Source organism: Erithacus rubecula (genome assembly GCF_903797595.1).
Source record: "Erithacus rubecula genome assembly, chromosome: 1".
Classification (NCBI taxonomy): Eukaryota; Metazoa; Chordata; class Aves; order Passeriformes; family Muscicapidae; genus Erithacus; species Erithacus rubecula.
In genome coordinates, this window is record NC_136658.1 from 83,257,937 (window position 1) to 83,272,156 (window position 14,220).

Below are 14,220 nucleotides of genomic sequence, written 5' to 3' on the forward strand. Positions count from 1 at the left end.
CAATTTAAGGCACAATTTTAGATGCAATCATTTCTAACCATAAACTTCATGCCAAAAATGAACAAATGCAACTTTTGCCAGCATACCCGAAACAGAAAACCGGCTGGTTGGTCTGAGGCCTGTGTTTTCCCAAGTTTTTCATCTAGCTCTACCACACAGATACATAGTTTACTTCCTCAGCTATTTGCAATGCTTTAATCTTCTTCCTAAATTTTATCATTGAAGTCCTTGTTGCAGTTGTTAGTAAACTCTAAATTGGCCTAAATTTCCATGTAATGCTTTCCTTGAATATACTGGCCATGTCAGGGAGCTCACTGGAATCCTCTTCCATCTGCTTTACTCTTCTAGCAGTGTATGCTGCAATAAGACCTCTCACTGTGATCCAGTCTGCTGGTAACTGCTCTATCAACAAGGCTTTCAGATTGCCTTCCCTAGCTGTAGACCTTGTTTTCCTTGCAGATAAAATTTTAACAAGTCTATATGTACATTAATCCCTTACACCTCTGAGATCTGCGTTTCTTTCTCATCAGAAATGTGAAATAGGGAACACTTCCATTACTTGGTCTATATGCAGAACACAAGCCTTCACTTTATATTACTTTAGAAACTGAATCCCATCTCTTACACTGGTATGGCTATCTGGAAAGCCAAGATCTTTAGGTCTGGGTGACTTGGGAGGAGTACTACTACCAGAAGGATCAGAGCCTGCTCTCAGGACTTCCTAAGCTCTTCTCTCAGCACATTCCACAGAAAGCCCTTCCTCCAGGCCATGACCTCAGCACTTCTTCATGTTAAACCACTGACTTGCTGTCCCATGAGATGGACTTCCACAGGATAAGCCAATGAAACAGCTCATCACACTTAACAGGGATGTGCTTCAATCCCTGACACACATTCCTGCTGCTCACCACCCTCCAGCTCTGCTGAGGGCCCCACCAGCAAAGTGGATATTCTCAACTGCAGTGGACCATGAAAGACATGGATGAACACCAGCCCTTCAGAATCACAGAATCAATTAGATTGGAAAGGATTTCTGAGATCATCGAGTCCAACCTGAGGCTGCACACCAACTTGTCAATTACACTGAGGCACCAAGGGCCATATCCAGTCCTTCCTTAAACACCTCCAGGTGACTCTGCCACCTCCCTGGGCAGCCTTTTCCAATATCTAATCACCATTTTTTGTGAAGAAATCCCTAATGTCCAACCTAAATCTCCCCTGGTGCTGCTTGAGGCTGTGTCCTCTTGTCCTGTCGCTGGTTGCCTGGGACAAGAGCCCGAGCCCCACCTGGCCACAGCCTCCTTTCGGGTGGCTCTAGAGAGCGTTAAGATACCGGCTGAGCCTCTTTTTCTCCAGGTTCAACAGCCCCAGCACCCTCAGCTGCTCCTTGACTTGCGACAATGGACCCGATCCGAGGTGTAACTGCTCCGCCGTTAAACGGCAGGCAGGGCCACGAGGAAGGAGAAAACTCCCGGAGCCGCAGCGGGGCAGGAGCGGGAGGCGGCGCTGGGCTGGCGGCTGGCGGCAGGCGGGAGCAGGCCGGGAGCAGCCCCGGCCCGTGAGGCGCGGCCCCGGCCCGTGAGGCGCGGCCCCGGCCCGTGAGGCGCGGCCCCGGCCCGTGAGGCGCGGCCCCGGCCCGTGAGGCGCGGCCCCGCCGCCACCGCGCTCCCCCCGCGCGCCGCGCGCTGCCGAGCGCCCCCTGCCGGGACAGGCGGGAGCGCGCGCAGCCGCTGCCCGGCCCAATCCCGGCCCAGGCGGCCGCGCGCGCGCCGCCCCGCAGGCCGGGCCGGAACGCCCCCGCCGCCTTTCGCGGCAGCGCCGTAAAGCGCGGCCGGCGGGGAGCGCCGGGCCCGGAGCGGCGGCGGTCGCGGTCGGATGCCCGGGGGCGGGGGCAGCCCGGCGCCCGGCACGCAGGGGGCAGCGGAGGCGGGCGAGGCGGCGGCGGGCGGCAGGATGAGCCTGTCGCCGAAGGAGCTGTCGAGCCTGCTGAGCATCGTGTCGGAGGAGGCGGGCGGCAGCACCTTCGAGGGGCTCTCCAGCGCCTTCCACCACTACTTCGGGAAGGCCGAGCACTTCCGGCTGGGCTCCGTGCTGGTGCTGCTGCTGCAGCAGCCCGACCTGCTGCCCAGCCCCGCGCAGCGCCTCACGGCGCTCTACCTCCTCTGGGAGATGTACCGCACCGAGCCCCTCGCCGCCAACCCCTTCGCCGCCGTCTTCGCCCACCTCCTGAACCCCGCGCCCGAGCGCGGCGGCGACGAGGCGGAGCGCACCCCGCTCTCAGGTGCGTCCCGGCGGGGCGGGGAGGGGCGGCCGGGAGCCTCCTGCCGCGAGCGCCGGGAATCCTGCACGGCCGGCGGCTCCGGGACCAGCCAGGCCGCCTGCCTGCCCCTTGCAGCTCTCTACAGCTGCCCCAGGGGGCTGGGGCTGTTTAGCCTCTGCAATCACCTGAAGGAGGCTGTAGCCAGCTGGGGATCGGCCTCTTCTCCCAAGCAACCAGCGACAGGACAAGAGGACCTAGCGTAAAGCTGAGCCATTAGGTTGGACTTTAGGAAGAATTTCTTCATAGAAGGGACGGTTAGACGTTGGAATGGGCTGTCCAGGGAGGTGTGAAGTCACGTCCCTGGAGGTGTTTAAGGAAAGACTGGACGGGCACTCAGTGCCCTGGTGTAGTTTACATTGTAATGTTCAGTCATAGGTCAGTCTCGATGATCTCAGAGGTCTTTTCCAACCTAATTGATTCTGTGATAACACGGAATTTTTTGGGAGACTGCCATTGCAAAAAGCTGGAGGTGACAGGATGCTTCTGACAGCCTTAAAGCTGTGAAACAAAACTGTTAGAGAGAAATACACGAGAGTGAAACTTTTTTTCCTCTTCAGTAAATAATGACACTAGCAGTGTCGAGTAAATCAGTTTCTAAAAACTGCAACCTGTTGGACAGACTACAGAAAGAGCCACCAAGTTGGTTAGAGGGCAGGAGCACGAGAACAGGCTACCCAGAGAAGCTGTGGGTGCCCATCCCATAAGTGTTCAAGGCCAGGCTGGATGGAGCTCCCTTCGAGCAACCTGGTCTAGGGACACATCTTCCCCCCACCATGGCAGGGGGTGGGAACTAGATGGTCTTTAAGGTCCTTTCCAGCCCAGGTCATTCTCTGATTCTGTGAATTGTAATGCCAGCTCATACTAAACAGCTCACTTTTTGTCTGGGTTGGAAATAGTGTGAATGAATTACCATGAGTGACTTAGCTGTCAGGTGTCATGATGTGTAATACTGATCACATAGAGCTGTATTTTGCATTAAAACAGTTTTGTATGTGTCTCACAGACTCTCCAGCTGCACCTACTTTGCCATAAATAATAGATCAGTTTGTCTTAGTTTTGGTTGTTAAATATGAAGAGCATGTAAACTGTTAATGCTCCTATGTTAAAAACCTTGGATTGTTTCTCATTTTGTCTCCTCAGGCTTCTTACCTCCCATAACTCCTCCAGAAAAATTCTTTCTTTCACAACTGATGTTGGCCCCTCCTAGAGAGCTGTTCAAGAAGACTCCTCGGCAGATTGCTGCCATGGATGTGGGGAACATGGCCCAGTCAGTGGACATCAGTGGGCTGCAGCTGGCATTAGCAGGTAAGGAGGGTTTGTGCTGAGGCTGTGGTGCTCTTAGGAATGGAAGTTCTTACTGGAACGTGACTGTGGATTACCTGAGAAACAGCTGTCTGATCTGAATATGAAAAAGTTTGTATTATGCTTTAAGGTCTTCAAGCCTGTGTTCAAGCATTTAGAGAAACCTCAGGCAGAGATTGCATTCTCTTTTATTCTCCTTAACAAGTAATTTTTAAAGCATATATGCAATTGCCTTAAATACAAGAATATTTTGCAAGTATAGGAAGATTTTAGTCTGAAGCTGTGTGGGGTTTTGTTAGGGATGAGTTGTTTTGGAGGGGGAGTGTTTTTGGTGTGTGTTTTTTTCATTTGCTTGATTTGTTTTAGTTATTGTGTTAGTGTAGGGTTTTTTCTGTATTTTCATCCCTTTTCACCCTTTGCAGTATTTCTTTTATGAGAGAACAAGCATAACTGTCAGGATACTATTGCGTACTAGTACTTCAGTTGTACCTGTACAATTATATCTGCACTTTATTGCAAAGTTAGACCTTGCAATGTTAGCTCAAGAGCTAGAAAGTGATCCAGTTTTACTATGAAAAGCAATGTGATGCTTATCCTTGGACAGGAGGAGGAACGTGATTGTTCATGTCACATCTAATATGAAATATATATTGTTGTGAACAAGGAACCATTTCAAACAAAAAAAAAAAACATTTTTCCATAGGTATGTGCCAGTAGACCTGCTTGTTTGAAAACTGACCATCCCAGTTCTATGTCTACACAGTGTGATTTATTGCTCTGAGGCTGGACACAGTTAGACTTTCTGTGTCCTGCAGTTGTATCTTGGTGTTGAAATTTTTTTTTTCTGTGGACTCTGATATTGACTGATAGAGCTGTGATACGCTGTCCCTTGTTCACAGTCTACAAATGTCTTGTGGGGTCCTCCTTAGCTGCTATTTCCAGACTGGGATCATTTGAAAATGCAAATTGAACACCCTAACATGCCATTGTGGGTGAGACAAACTTTTCTGGTCTTTCTTCTGCTCATCCTGTCTGTATTTTGTAGAATACCTTAGCAAATTCAAATTTTGTGAAGCCTCAAGTAACTTAGCATTTTTTTAGTGCAAGGCATGTGTGATGCCTTAAGAAGCCTCAAGTTTTTCTTATTTGTATTTCTTTCCCCCTTGGTACTGTGTTTGCCTTCTGAATAGTTTGTTCTCATTAAAAATGAAATCATTGAATAACAGAATGGTTTGGGCTGGAAAAGACCCAATAAAATATAAAATCATATACTTCCACCTTCACCCACTGTAGGCATGAACACTTTGCAATAGGCTAGATTGCTCAAAGCCCCATCCAGCCTGGACTTGGACATTTCCAGGGATGGGGTCCACAGCATCTATGGGCAACCTCAAAACTGGTTGGGTGAATGTGTGCTCTAGGCCACATACTTTATTTTAAAAGAGAAGATAATGGTGGCTGAAAGTAGAATACAAAGTCATTAATGGTGCTTGGATAAGATTTATATCATTGTTTATATAATCCAGTAAAACTGCACAATTGCTTACAAGCAGTTGTAGAAGTTATGTAACAAAACCAGCTGCATCTGTAAAAGCTCTGCTGTCTTTCTCAGACTTCTTGCTGTAGATCTCCAGAATAACTGTCTGCTTTCTAATCAATTTCTTAGAAGATAGATCTTCTACTTTTTTTTTTTTATCATGGCAATGCTTCTATTTGTTGTGTTTTGGAAAGTCTATGATTTTTTTCACTAGCCTTCAGTATATTTCTCCTAATGATTCAATATGCAGGATGAAGCTGGTGCAGGATGATAACACTAAGGTGCAATGTTTGAGGTGTTTTGTTTACACCTTTTCTCAGGATGTACAGAATATCACAGCTGTAACACCTGGTAGCTCTTCAAAAATTTGGTCCTTGAGATCAATTCAGGGCTATTCAGAGCAGGATGATCACATACCTGTAAAATCAAATGAAATAATTTAGAAGGCATTTAATTTTTTTCTTTTTTGTTTTTAAGGTTTATCACCCTCTTCCAACCCCCCTCCCTAAAAAAAGACAAACAAAAAAAAGTAGAATGCTGAAGTCAAGGATCTTGGACACTAGTATTAATACTTGTTCTGTTCTGTCTTCCCTTTAGTCTGCAGAGAGAGCCTATTTGAACTTTGGTACTGTCCTACAATAATATGTTTTTGTTCATCTGGTGTGCTACCCTATCAAAAGAAGTAATCTTCTAGTTGCAGGGATGGGTCTCCTGGCAAAGTGTTTCTCAGTGTTTGTCTGCTAACCTGTGTTTGATGGGGGAGTAATTGATCTCAGAGTATGAAAGCAAAGCTTTTAATACATTGTAGAGCATTCTTTAAGGATCAATGAAAGTTTCTTTTTACCTGGGAAAATAAAAGGAACCTAAGGATTTGGTTTCAGTTTAGTTTTGTAAAATTTAAATGTCTTACTTGAAAATGCTGTGTTACTTTCTGTTAAATCACTGTGTTGTAATTGTTACTTCTGCTTACCTGAAGCTGTTGGTTCAGCCCTTATTCTTGAAGCAGTGAGGTTGAACTTCTGAGCTTCAATGCATATAACTGAGGGCTCAGGCAGGCTTCTCAAATCAGTGAAGTGAAATATCACTACTTATCTAACATCACTAGCAATTTCAGATTATGAGGTTACAAACAAATCTGTGACTTACTGACTGATAGATTTAAGTTCTAGACTATAAATGAAAAGATAGAAAAAGGACACCAAATGCCTCACCCCAGCTCCTGTACTTCATTTGTTAGGGGCTAAATGAAAGTACTCATGAGATGAAGTTTGGAATAGGTGCTTAAGTAAAGGATATGTTTTATAAACCAGCTCATTTGGACTTTGCCTTTAAATTTTTTAAGTGACTTAAAAGTATTGTAGTTGTTGCCTTCAATGGAAAAATATATCCTGCTTCAGTGCTGCTAAAGTGAGCATATATGCAAATGTTTGCATTATCTGAAAGGGTTGGATAAAGTAGGACAGAAAACCAAAAACATTAACAGCTTTGTTCTCATGATGCATTTGTCACTCACAGTTTTGGGCATCTCTTGCAGATTTGCTTGGAGTGATATGAAATAGTTTGTGTGTGTGGGCAGCTGGGAAGGGTCAACATGATTGCACAAAAAGGAACAAGCACACTTTGCTTAGAAGTGTTAGGGTACACAAAATATGACAGCACACACTCAATTAGCCAGGAAATTGAGTGGTGTTTGGTTTCATCTGGAACTTTTTCAAGGGATTTCTTGTGTGGTACCAGCCATTTTGGACTTCGGTTTGCTTAAGGCGTAATCTGCTGCTCAGTGTTCCCTGTTAACAGGGTGGGGAGAGGAATGTTAAGTGGTGTTCTCTAGTGGGGATTTTTCTGCTTTATGTCCTTTGGAGTTTCTTTGCCAAAGAAGTGGAAAACAGGATCTCTCAAAATAGTACAGAGAACACAAAAGATCAGCCATTAAGTCTTCAGATACAGAAGAGTAATAGGTTATTGACAGAAGGGCACATAAAAATCTGATAATGCGAACAAGGAGGCCCATGTTTTCCTTTTTGGCCAATTTCTTCAAGTCTTCAGCTGTATATACACTTAACCTTAATGTTACTTTTCTGTAACTTCTTTATGTTCTGTAATTTGACCTCTAAAGGGATGATTTTAGCTCCTTTGAAGTTTGCTTTCATTATGATGTCTGTAGAATCACGTAGCCATTTAAACTCCATTGTTTTCCACTGAAGCACTGATTCTGGCTTGACAGCAAATGTACAAGGAGCTCAGGCAATGCCTCAGAAATGCCTGAGCATTGGGTAAATTTGAATAGCTGACATCAGGTCTAGTATGACCATTATTGTTGGTAAATGGATTTGTGTAGATCTTTGACTTTCCTTCTTTGAGAAGTGATTACAAAACTAGATACAGCATGTGAACTCTGAGGAAAAGCATGGGAACCTACTAGTGTGCTGCTTTTAGATGTAATTACATCAGTTATGTGCCTTTTCTAAGGCCAAGACTGCATTTCAGATTAACATCTATTTCTTTTTATCCTTACTGCATACCCTCTGTCCCTTGCCTGTCAGGTGGCACTCAGGCTGCTGACTGCCTGACTGTACTAAATTTCATGTTGATGTTATCTGGTTGTTGTTTTTTTTAAAGCCAGTTCTTTTCTAAAGCTGCTTGTTTCTCATTACTTTTAGTATTCTAAGCATCTCTGTTCCAATTTTATGGTTTAATATTCTTCTTTCAGAACGTCAGTCCGAGTTGCCAACACAAAGCAAGGCCAGCTTCCCCAGCATTCTCAGTGATCCTGACCCAGATTCTTCCAACTCTGGTTTTGACAGCTCTGTTGCTTCCCAAATCACAGAAGCATTAGTGAGTGGACTAAAGCCTCCTATAGAAAGTATGTGACATTTTCACATCTTTGTTTCTGTAACTCACAACATGCTGTGTTATTACACTTCAGATAAAACATAATGGAATTCAGGAGTATTTTCAAGGTATGAAATGGAAATTGAGGGGAATGAAAGTGTGAAACCTCATCAGGCTGTCTCTAGATCAGATTCTAGTGTTCACATTTATAGACTTCTAGAAATATGGAGTCTGTCTTCCCCCGGTCATCTGTTGAACAACAGATACCAGTCCCTGAACTGAGATCTGCATTGGCTGGTAACACCTCCAATGTTTAAAAAAAAAAAAAAAAGGCAGTTACTGTGGAAAGGGAAAAAGACCCCAGGATCAGTAGCACATTGATGTGAATCAAGAGGAAAAACAGGCGGATGTAATGGTATCACTAAAAATCAGAAATAAATGTTTTTCTGGGAGGCAAATAGGATTGTAATGCTGTTCTCAGTGTTATAATATCTTAAAGAAATAGGGGATTTTGGGACATATTCTGTTTTTTACTGATACAGAACTGAATACCCAAAGCTTAAAGAAACATTTCAATTGTTGCCATTCTAGGTCACTTTCGACCAGAGTTTATTCGACCACCGCCTCCACTCCATATATGTGAGGATGAATTGGCATGGCTGAATCCAATCGAACCAGATCACACAATTCAGTGGGATAAGTCAATGTGTGTTAAGAACAGCACTGGAGTTGAGATAAAAAGAATCATGGCAAAAGCTTTTAAAAGTCCTTTGACTTCCCCACAGCAAACGCAGGTAAGGATGATGCACTTTCCTGTCTAAAATTATTCTCTAAGAAGCTTTTAACTCCTGTGTTTTAGATAACTTTGAGCACTTTAATTGGTCTGTGTTTGGATTCAGGAAATTTCTCAATTGTGAAAATCCAAGAATTTTGACTTGGGCTTGTCTGAATAAGAAAGATAATATTCATACCATTGACTGGATGTAGTTACAGTTGATCAGGAGTGGCACTGACATTTTTCTGTGTGGAAAAATCTTCGTATAATTAAGCTGCTCATACTTATGTGAAAGTTTTTGATAAATAATTACTTCAGAAACACCAACAACATTTTTTTTCCTCAATTTTTTTTATTACCTCTGATTTCAGTGGGCTTCTTTCATAATCATTATGCTGGCACTATAGAATAAACTTTATTTGCACTACTCTTCCTGCCAAATGGACTTGAAATTGAGATTTTCTTCTACTGAACAGGAAATTAAAGTAGACTGAAACTTTTCATGTGGAATTTTTTTAGCTGCCTTCTTTGCTATCCACTGATGAATGACTCCTGAATGTGCTAATAAAGGTTTTATAGACACAATTGCCTGTACATACAAATTTTTAAGTAGTCCACCAGTGCTTTTCAGTAGAGAAGCCTAAATCTAAAGGGTTATCATTCTGCTGGATCTTAGATGTATTATAGCAGTTTTTTTTCAAGCAGTAACATGAATAGTTGAGGAGAAATTAACTGAGGGTTTTGTTTCCTTCTTCACAGCTCCTTGGAGAACTGGAAAAGGACCCCAAGCTTGTTTACCATATTGGTCTCACTCCTGCCAAATTGCCAGACCTGGTTGAAAACAATCCTTTAGTAGCTATAGAAATGTTGCTGAAACTAATGCAGTCTAGTCAAATAACAGAGTATTTTTCTGTCTTGGTCAACATGGACATGTCCTTACATTCAATGGAAGTTGTGAATCGGTGAGTACAATCTCAAATCTAGTAAGGTTGCATTGAGTATGTAAAATGAGCAGTTTTGTTTTATTAGGATATCTGGAAATGTTCATTTTGAGCCTTCTTGAGGCATGTCTGTGTGGGAGATAGAAGACTACAGTGGGACAAAGGGCAATAATTGTGAGAATCCTCCACAAACAGTTAATGCCACATGGCTAATCTGCTTAATTGCAACTTGCATTCTTGATGCAGCTTTAGTGAACAAAAGGAGCTGTTGTTAAACAGCTGCCCTGCTGTACATTCATGTCCTGTTTTCATTGAGAATAATTTCTGCAGATAGGTACAACCCATTTTCCTAACAGAATGCTAACCCCTGAAATGGGAAAACTTTTCAGACAGCTAATTCCCACAAATTTACAGAAATATATCTCTCACTTAGTTTCTTCCATTTCTTGGCACTTACTGAACATGAACTACCAAATAAGCCTCAATCAGCAGTCCCTTTGAAGCAGACTTGAATTGCACTTTAAATATCTTCAGATTAAAGAAACATTTCTGAAATAAATGCCTCCCTACTGCTGCAGACTAACAGCTACTGCCCTGAAGTGGGGCTAATGATTGCAACATGGAGAAAGAGTGGTAAGAGAAGAGCTTTCACCTTTGCCCAGGAGAGCTGCACCAGCAGTCAGGCATACTGGTTCTCCCACAGCACAGCTACCACAGGAACAACTTCGATCAAACTGCAAAGAGACTGTCAGTGCTAAGGGGGAGACACTGATTGTTAAGGGAAATAAGACAAAAAATTGAAACTGTACTTGAAACTAGAACCTTCACGTTCTTTCCCTACCATCCCCTCTTCACTACTTGAGATAGGACTAATGTGAGGTACTTTGGTCAGATTCTGTTGTAACCTTGTGGCAGTTCTCCGTTTAGTATATGTTGTTCTCTTAAGAGAGCTGTACTATTCTTTCAGTTAAGAAGCAGTAGCAACTCAAATGTCAGATGTACTAGAAACCAATCTAACTTAGCTTCTATACTGTCAGAGTTTAAAAAAGTTTTACTCTCTTAATGAAGAAATTTAAATGACTAGATATATGTCTGGAAGCTGTCAAAATCAGTTCTGTATGACACAACTGTGAATAAATATCACAGGTATGATATGATTTGTTTTGCTACAGAAACACTAGATTTATGGCTTCATAAATCACTGAGTATATTCTATTTGAACAGGCTTACTACTGCAGTTGATCTCCCACCTGAATTTATTCATCTTTATATCTCCAATTGCATCTCCACCTGTGAACAGATTAAAGACAAATACATGCAGGTGAGTGCTTCAGTAAATTGGTTAGGAAAAAGTGTCCCATATATTGCTCTGTGAAATATGTGCTATGATTTTAATAAGGATGGTAGAATTAGGTTATTCTATTTTACTGCTTTTTTATTTCAAAGGCATCTTTCTTCCTAACACACTGTGCCATTCTTTATAGAGTTTAATGGACTGTTCTTCACTTTTTTATAAGTGAAGGTAATCACAGGTAATCACTGTTCCCTGTTTTGCTGTAGACATCATAAACTTCTTCCTGGCAAAACTGTGGTTTTATGTGACTGGGGTTCTTACATTCTTACATGGTTTATCTGTCACTCCATGAGCCTTTTCTTCATCCTCGGTATTAGTTTGCATTCTGCTTAGTTTTAAGCTTCAAGTTTCTGTTCTGTATAAGTGTGCTAGCCACTTCCAGACCTCTGAGGTGACGCTACAAAACTCACAGGGAATTCTCACCCTTCAGTCATAACTGATAACAGTCTGCAGATCTCCTCAAAGACCTAAAAACCTTTTGTCTTTTTAACACCACAGTCTCTGCTTCCCACGCCTTCTGATTCCCATACTTCCCATACTTACATGCTAATAGTGAGGAAGTTGTAACCACTCCAAGGATCCCGGTCTGGGGAGGATCAGTGGAAACCTGAGGAAGTTTACACACTTCTGGCATTCAGGGTTGTCTACATACTGTGTGAGGCACTTTCTTCTCTCCTAAACTGATCTGTTGGTTATACCAGGTGCCCATTAGAACTTTCCTTGGGTGTGTCATTGGTGAAAAATAGTTCTGTATTCAGTTTCTCCAAGGCTTTTTGAATCCCACGTCCTGCCTTAGCTTTTTCCTCTTGATGCTGAAGGACTGCAGTGTCTTTAGTCTCTTGCAGGAAGACAACTGCTCCTTTCCCTGTAAGCTATTTTGGCTATTAGAGCCTTCTCTGGCTCTAATGTATCATCATGCTACAGAAATGAAAGTTGCAATGCACAAGATAGGGTTGCAATGTGGCTCTGGATAGCAGCAATCCCCCATCTTGTTTTCAGTCCCTTTCAGATGATGTGTTATCTTTTGATGGCTGCTGATGCTTCTCTGCTTTGTGGTTCTGCCAGACACATGGGTGACTTTATCTGTGACCTGCTAAGTAGCTCTGCCTATTACATTTGGTAGTGGAGTAGGAAAATAGCAGCAGACCTGGGCTGCAGCTGAGAACATGCCCAGAGTGGGACACTGTGCTCACAGGGGCTGCTGAGAGCACGTAGCAGCTGTGCTTCAGGCACACAGGGGACAAAAAAGAGCTCTGATGGTCAAAGGAACATATACTGATCACTAAGCAGCATGCAGCGCTTCAGATCTAACATCTTTTAATGTGTATGGGGCCTCAGAGCAGCTGAGACACAAGATGTTTTGTTTGAAAAGCATGGTACAAAATACTATTGGAAATGATCCTCAGAGACTGGGAGTCAGCCAGTAATCTTGCATTTGTTCTTTTGCCGAGTTTCACGTTCCTGGATTATTATAATTACTCGTGTAACCTAATTTGTGTTGCAGAAAAAGCATGTGATGCCTTTTGATCACAGTGAAGGAATTAAGTTGTTCAGTCTCTGAATTCTCTCATTATAAGTAGCAAATCTTGCAGTAGTATGCTCAGTTCCTGGAAAAATAGCTGTTATCTTATTTTCAGTGTCAAATAATGTGAAATGCTTTGGACATTTAATCACATCCCTCAATTCAGTCTGATAAACATCGTTCACATACATAATTGCTTTTAGGGAAAGAGTTGAACCCAAACCTTTCTTAAAGTGTGAAGTATGAGAGGACTTTAATGAAAAAGACCTGGTTTTGTCCTTGGGGAAGCATGTGCTCCATGTTAAACAGATGGTTGGTGACTGCATCTATGTATGACAAATTTTAAGTGCCAGTTCCTAAATTGTCACTTTCAATTCCCATCTTGATCTTCAAGGTGTTGCCTAAGTAGCTCTTAAGAAAGAGGAGCACTTTTAAGATCCTGTCTTTTCACTGGATCAGGCAGGAAATGAGCCATGAGTTCTTGGATTAGGTATCCCTAGAACTGTTTTTCCTTCTAATAGAGAGCAAAAGGGCTATCTGCTGATTCAGCAACAGAGCACATTCCATGAAGGAAGTTTGGAATCAATTTGGTTAATGTCACTTCCTATTTGGAATTTGTTGATGAAGGGGTGATAAGAAATTTTGAGATGAGAAATTAGTTCAATTTTCTTTATGGCATTACTGTAGAAAATAAGACTAAGCAAGACTCAAAAGTTGACATCTTCAGCTATTATCTCTTCCCTGCCTTTATTCAGAGATTACTTAATAAAATAAGTACAGTGGATAGGTAGATCTGGTGCTTCATTTGTGCATGGGATTAATCCTGAGAAGGCTCCTGCATCCAGAAGTACAAGAACTATAAAGCAGTCAATTCTTTAAATATAGTAGTAGTATCTGAAATGGAAAAGGAACAGCATGTACAAAGCTTGGGAACATGGTAACAGCAGAAGCTAAAGTGCTCCTGAAACACCTCACTTGTTCTGCTGAGGGCCAGCTTTAACTGATTTGGTGGCAAACATTTATCTGGATTATTAAACCATCTCTCTTATGTTTCAGAACCGCCTGGTCCGTCTTGTTTGTGTCTTTCTTCAGTCTTTAATCAGAAACAAAATTATTAATGTACAGGACTTGTTTATAGAAGTGCAAGCATTCTGCATTGAGTTCAGTCGGATACGAGAAGCAGCTGGCCTTTTCAGATTGCTGAAGACACTGGACACTGGGGAAAATCCATCAGAAACAAAAACATCAAAATAAAGTGACTGTCAGTGGCAAAAAAACTCTTGCTGGTGTTCTATACCAATTAATTGTACATTTTAAACATAAATCCCTGGATTAATTATGTATTATGTTAATTACATTATAAATAGCATTTAATGCACTTGAATAATAAATAAGGCATTTTCTGATACATGGTTGAATTTGTGAAATGTGTTAGCTTTACACTGTTTTTCACTATGGTTACAATTTGTATGTCATATGCATGTCCTGAAATTCAGGTTCTAGTTCCAGAGAGAATATAAATGATACTCAGCATTCACAGCAAGTTTGAGCATTAATCTGGCACTCACTGTGTTTGGGTTCAAATTTGTTTGTATATAACTGAAGTCAACTTATATCAGGGTAGGTAAGTTCCTTGT

General features: G+C 42.4%; 1 protein-coding gene across 1 annotated transcript; it reads left to right on the forward strand.

The window, feature by feature from the left end:
- Positions 1-1,707: 1,707 nt before the first annotated feature.
- On the forward strand, positions 1,708-13,991 carry CNOT11 (CCR4-NOT transcription complex subunit 11). The gene is made up of 7 exons (XM_079309553.1): positions 1,708-2,281; positions 3,461-3,625; positions 7,870-8,022; positions 8,583-8,785; positions 9,526-9,728; positions 10,932-11,028; positions 13,640-13,991. Exons 1-7 carry the CDS (start codon positions 1,876-1,878, stop codon positions 13,835-13,837), a joined length of 1,425 nt encoding a protein of 474 aa, XP_079165679.1. The 5' UTR covers positions 1,708-1,875; the 3' UTR covers positions 13,838-13,991.
- The last annotated feature ends 229 nt before the right edge of the window (positions 13,992-14,220 follow it).

Coding starts and splice junctions, on each gene's coding strand:
- CNOT11 (XM_079309553.1), top strand. CDS start 1,876: ATGCCCGGGGGCGGGGGCAGCCCGGCGCCCGGCACGCAGGGGGCAGCG. Junction 9,729..10,931: donor TCAATGGAAGTTGTGAATCG/GTGAGTACAATC, acceptor CTATTTGAACAG/GCTTACTACTGCAGTTGATC. Junction 11,029..13,639: donor TTAAAGACAAATACATGCAG/GTGAGTGCTTCA, acceptor CTTATGTTTCAG/AACCGCCTGGTCCGTCTTGT.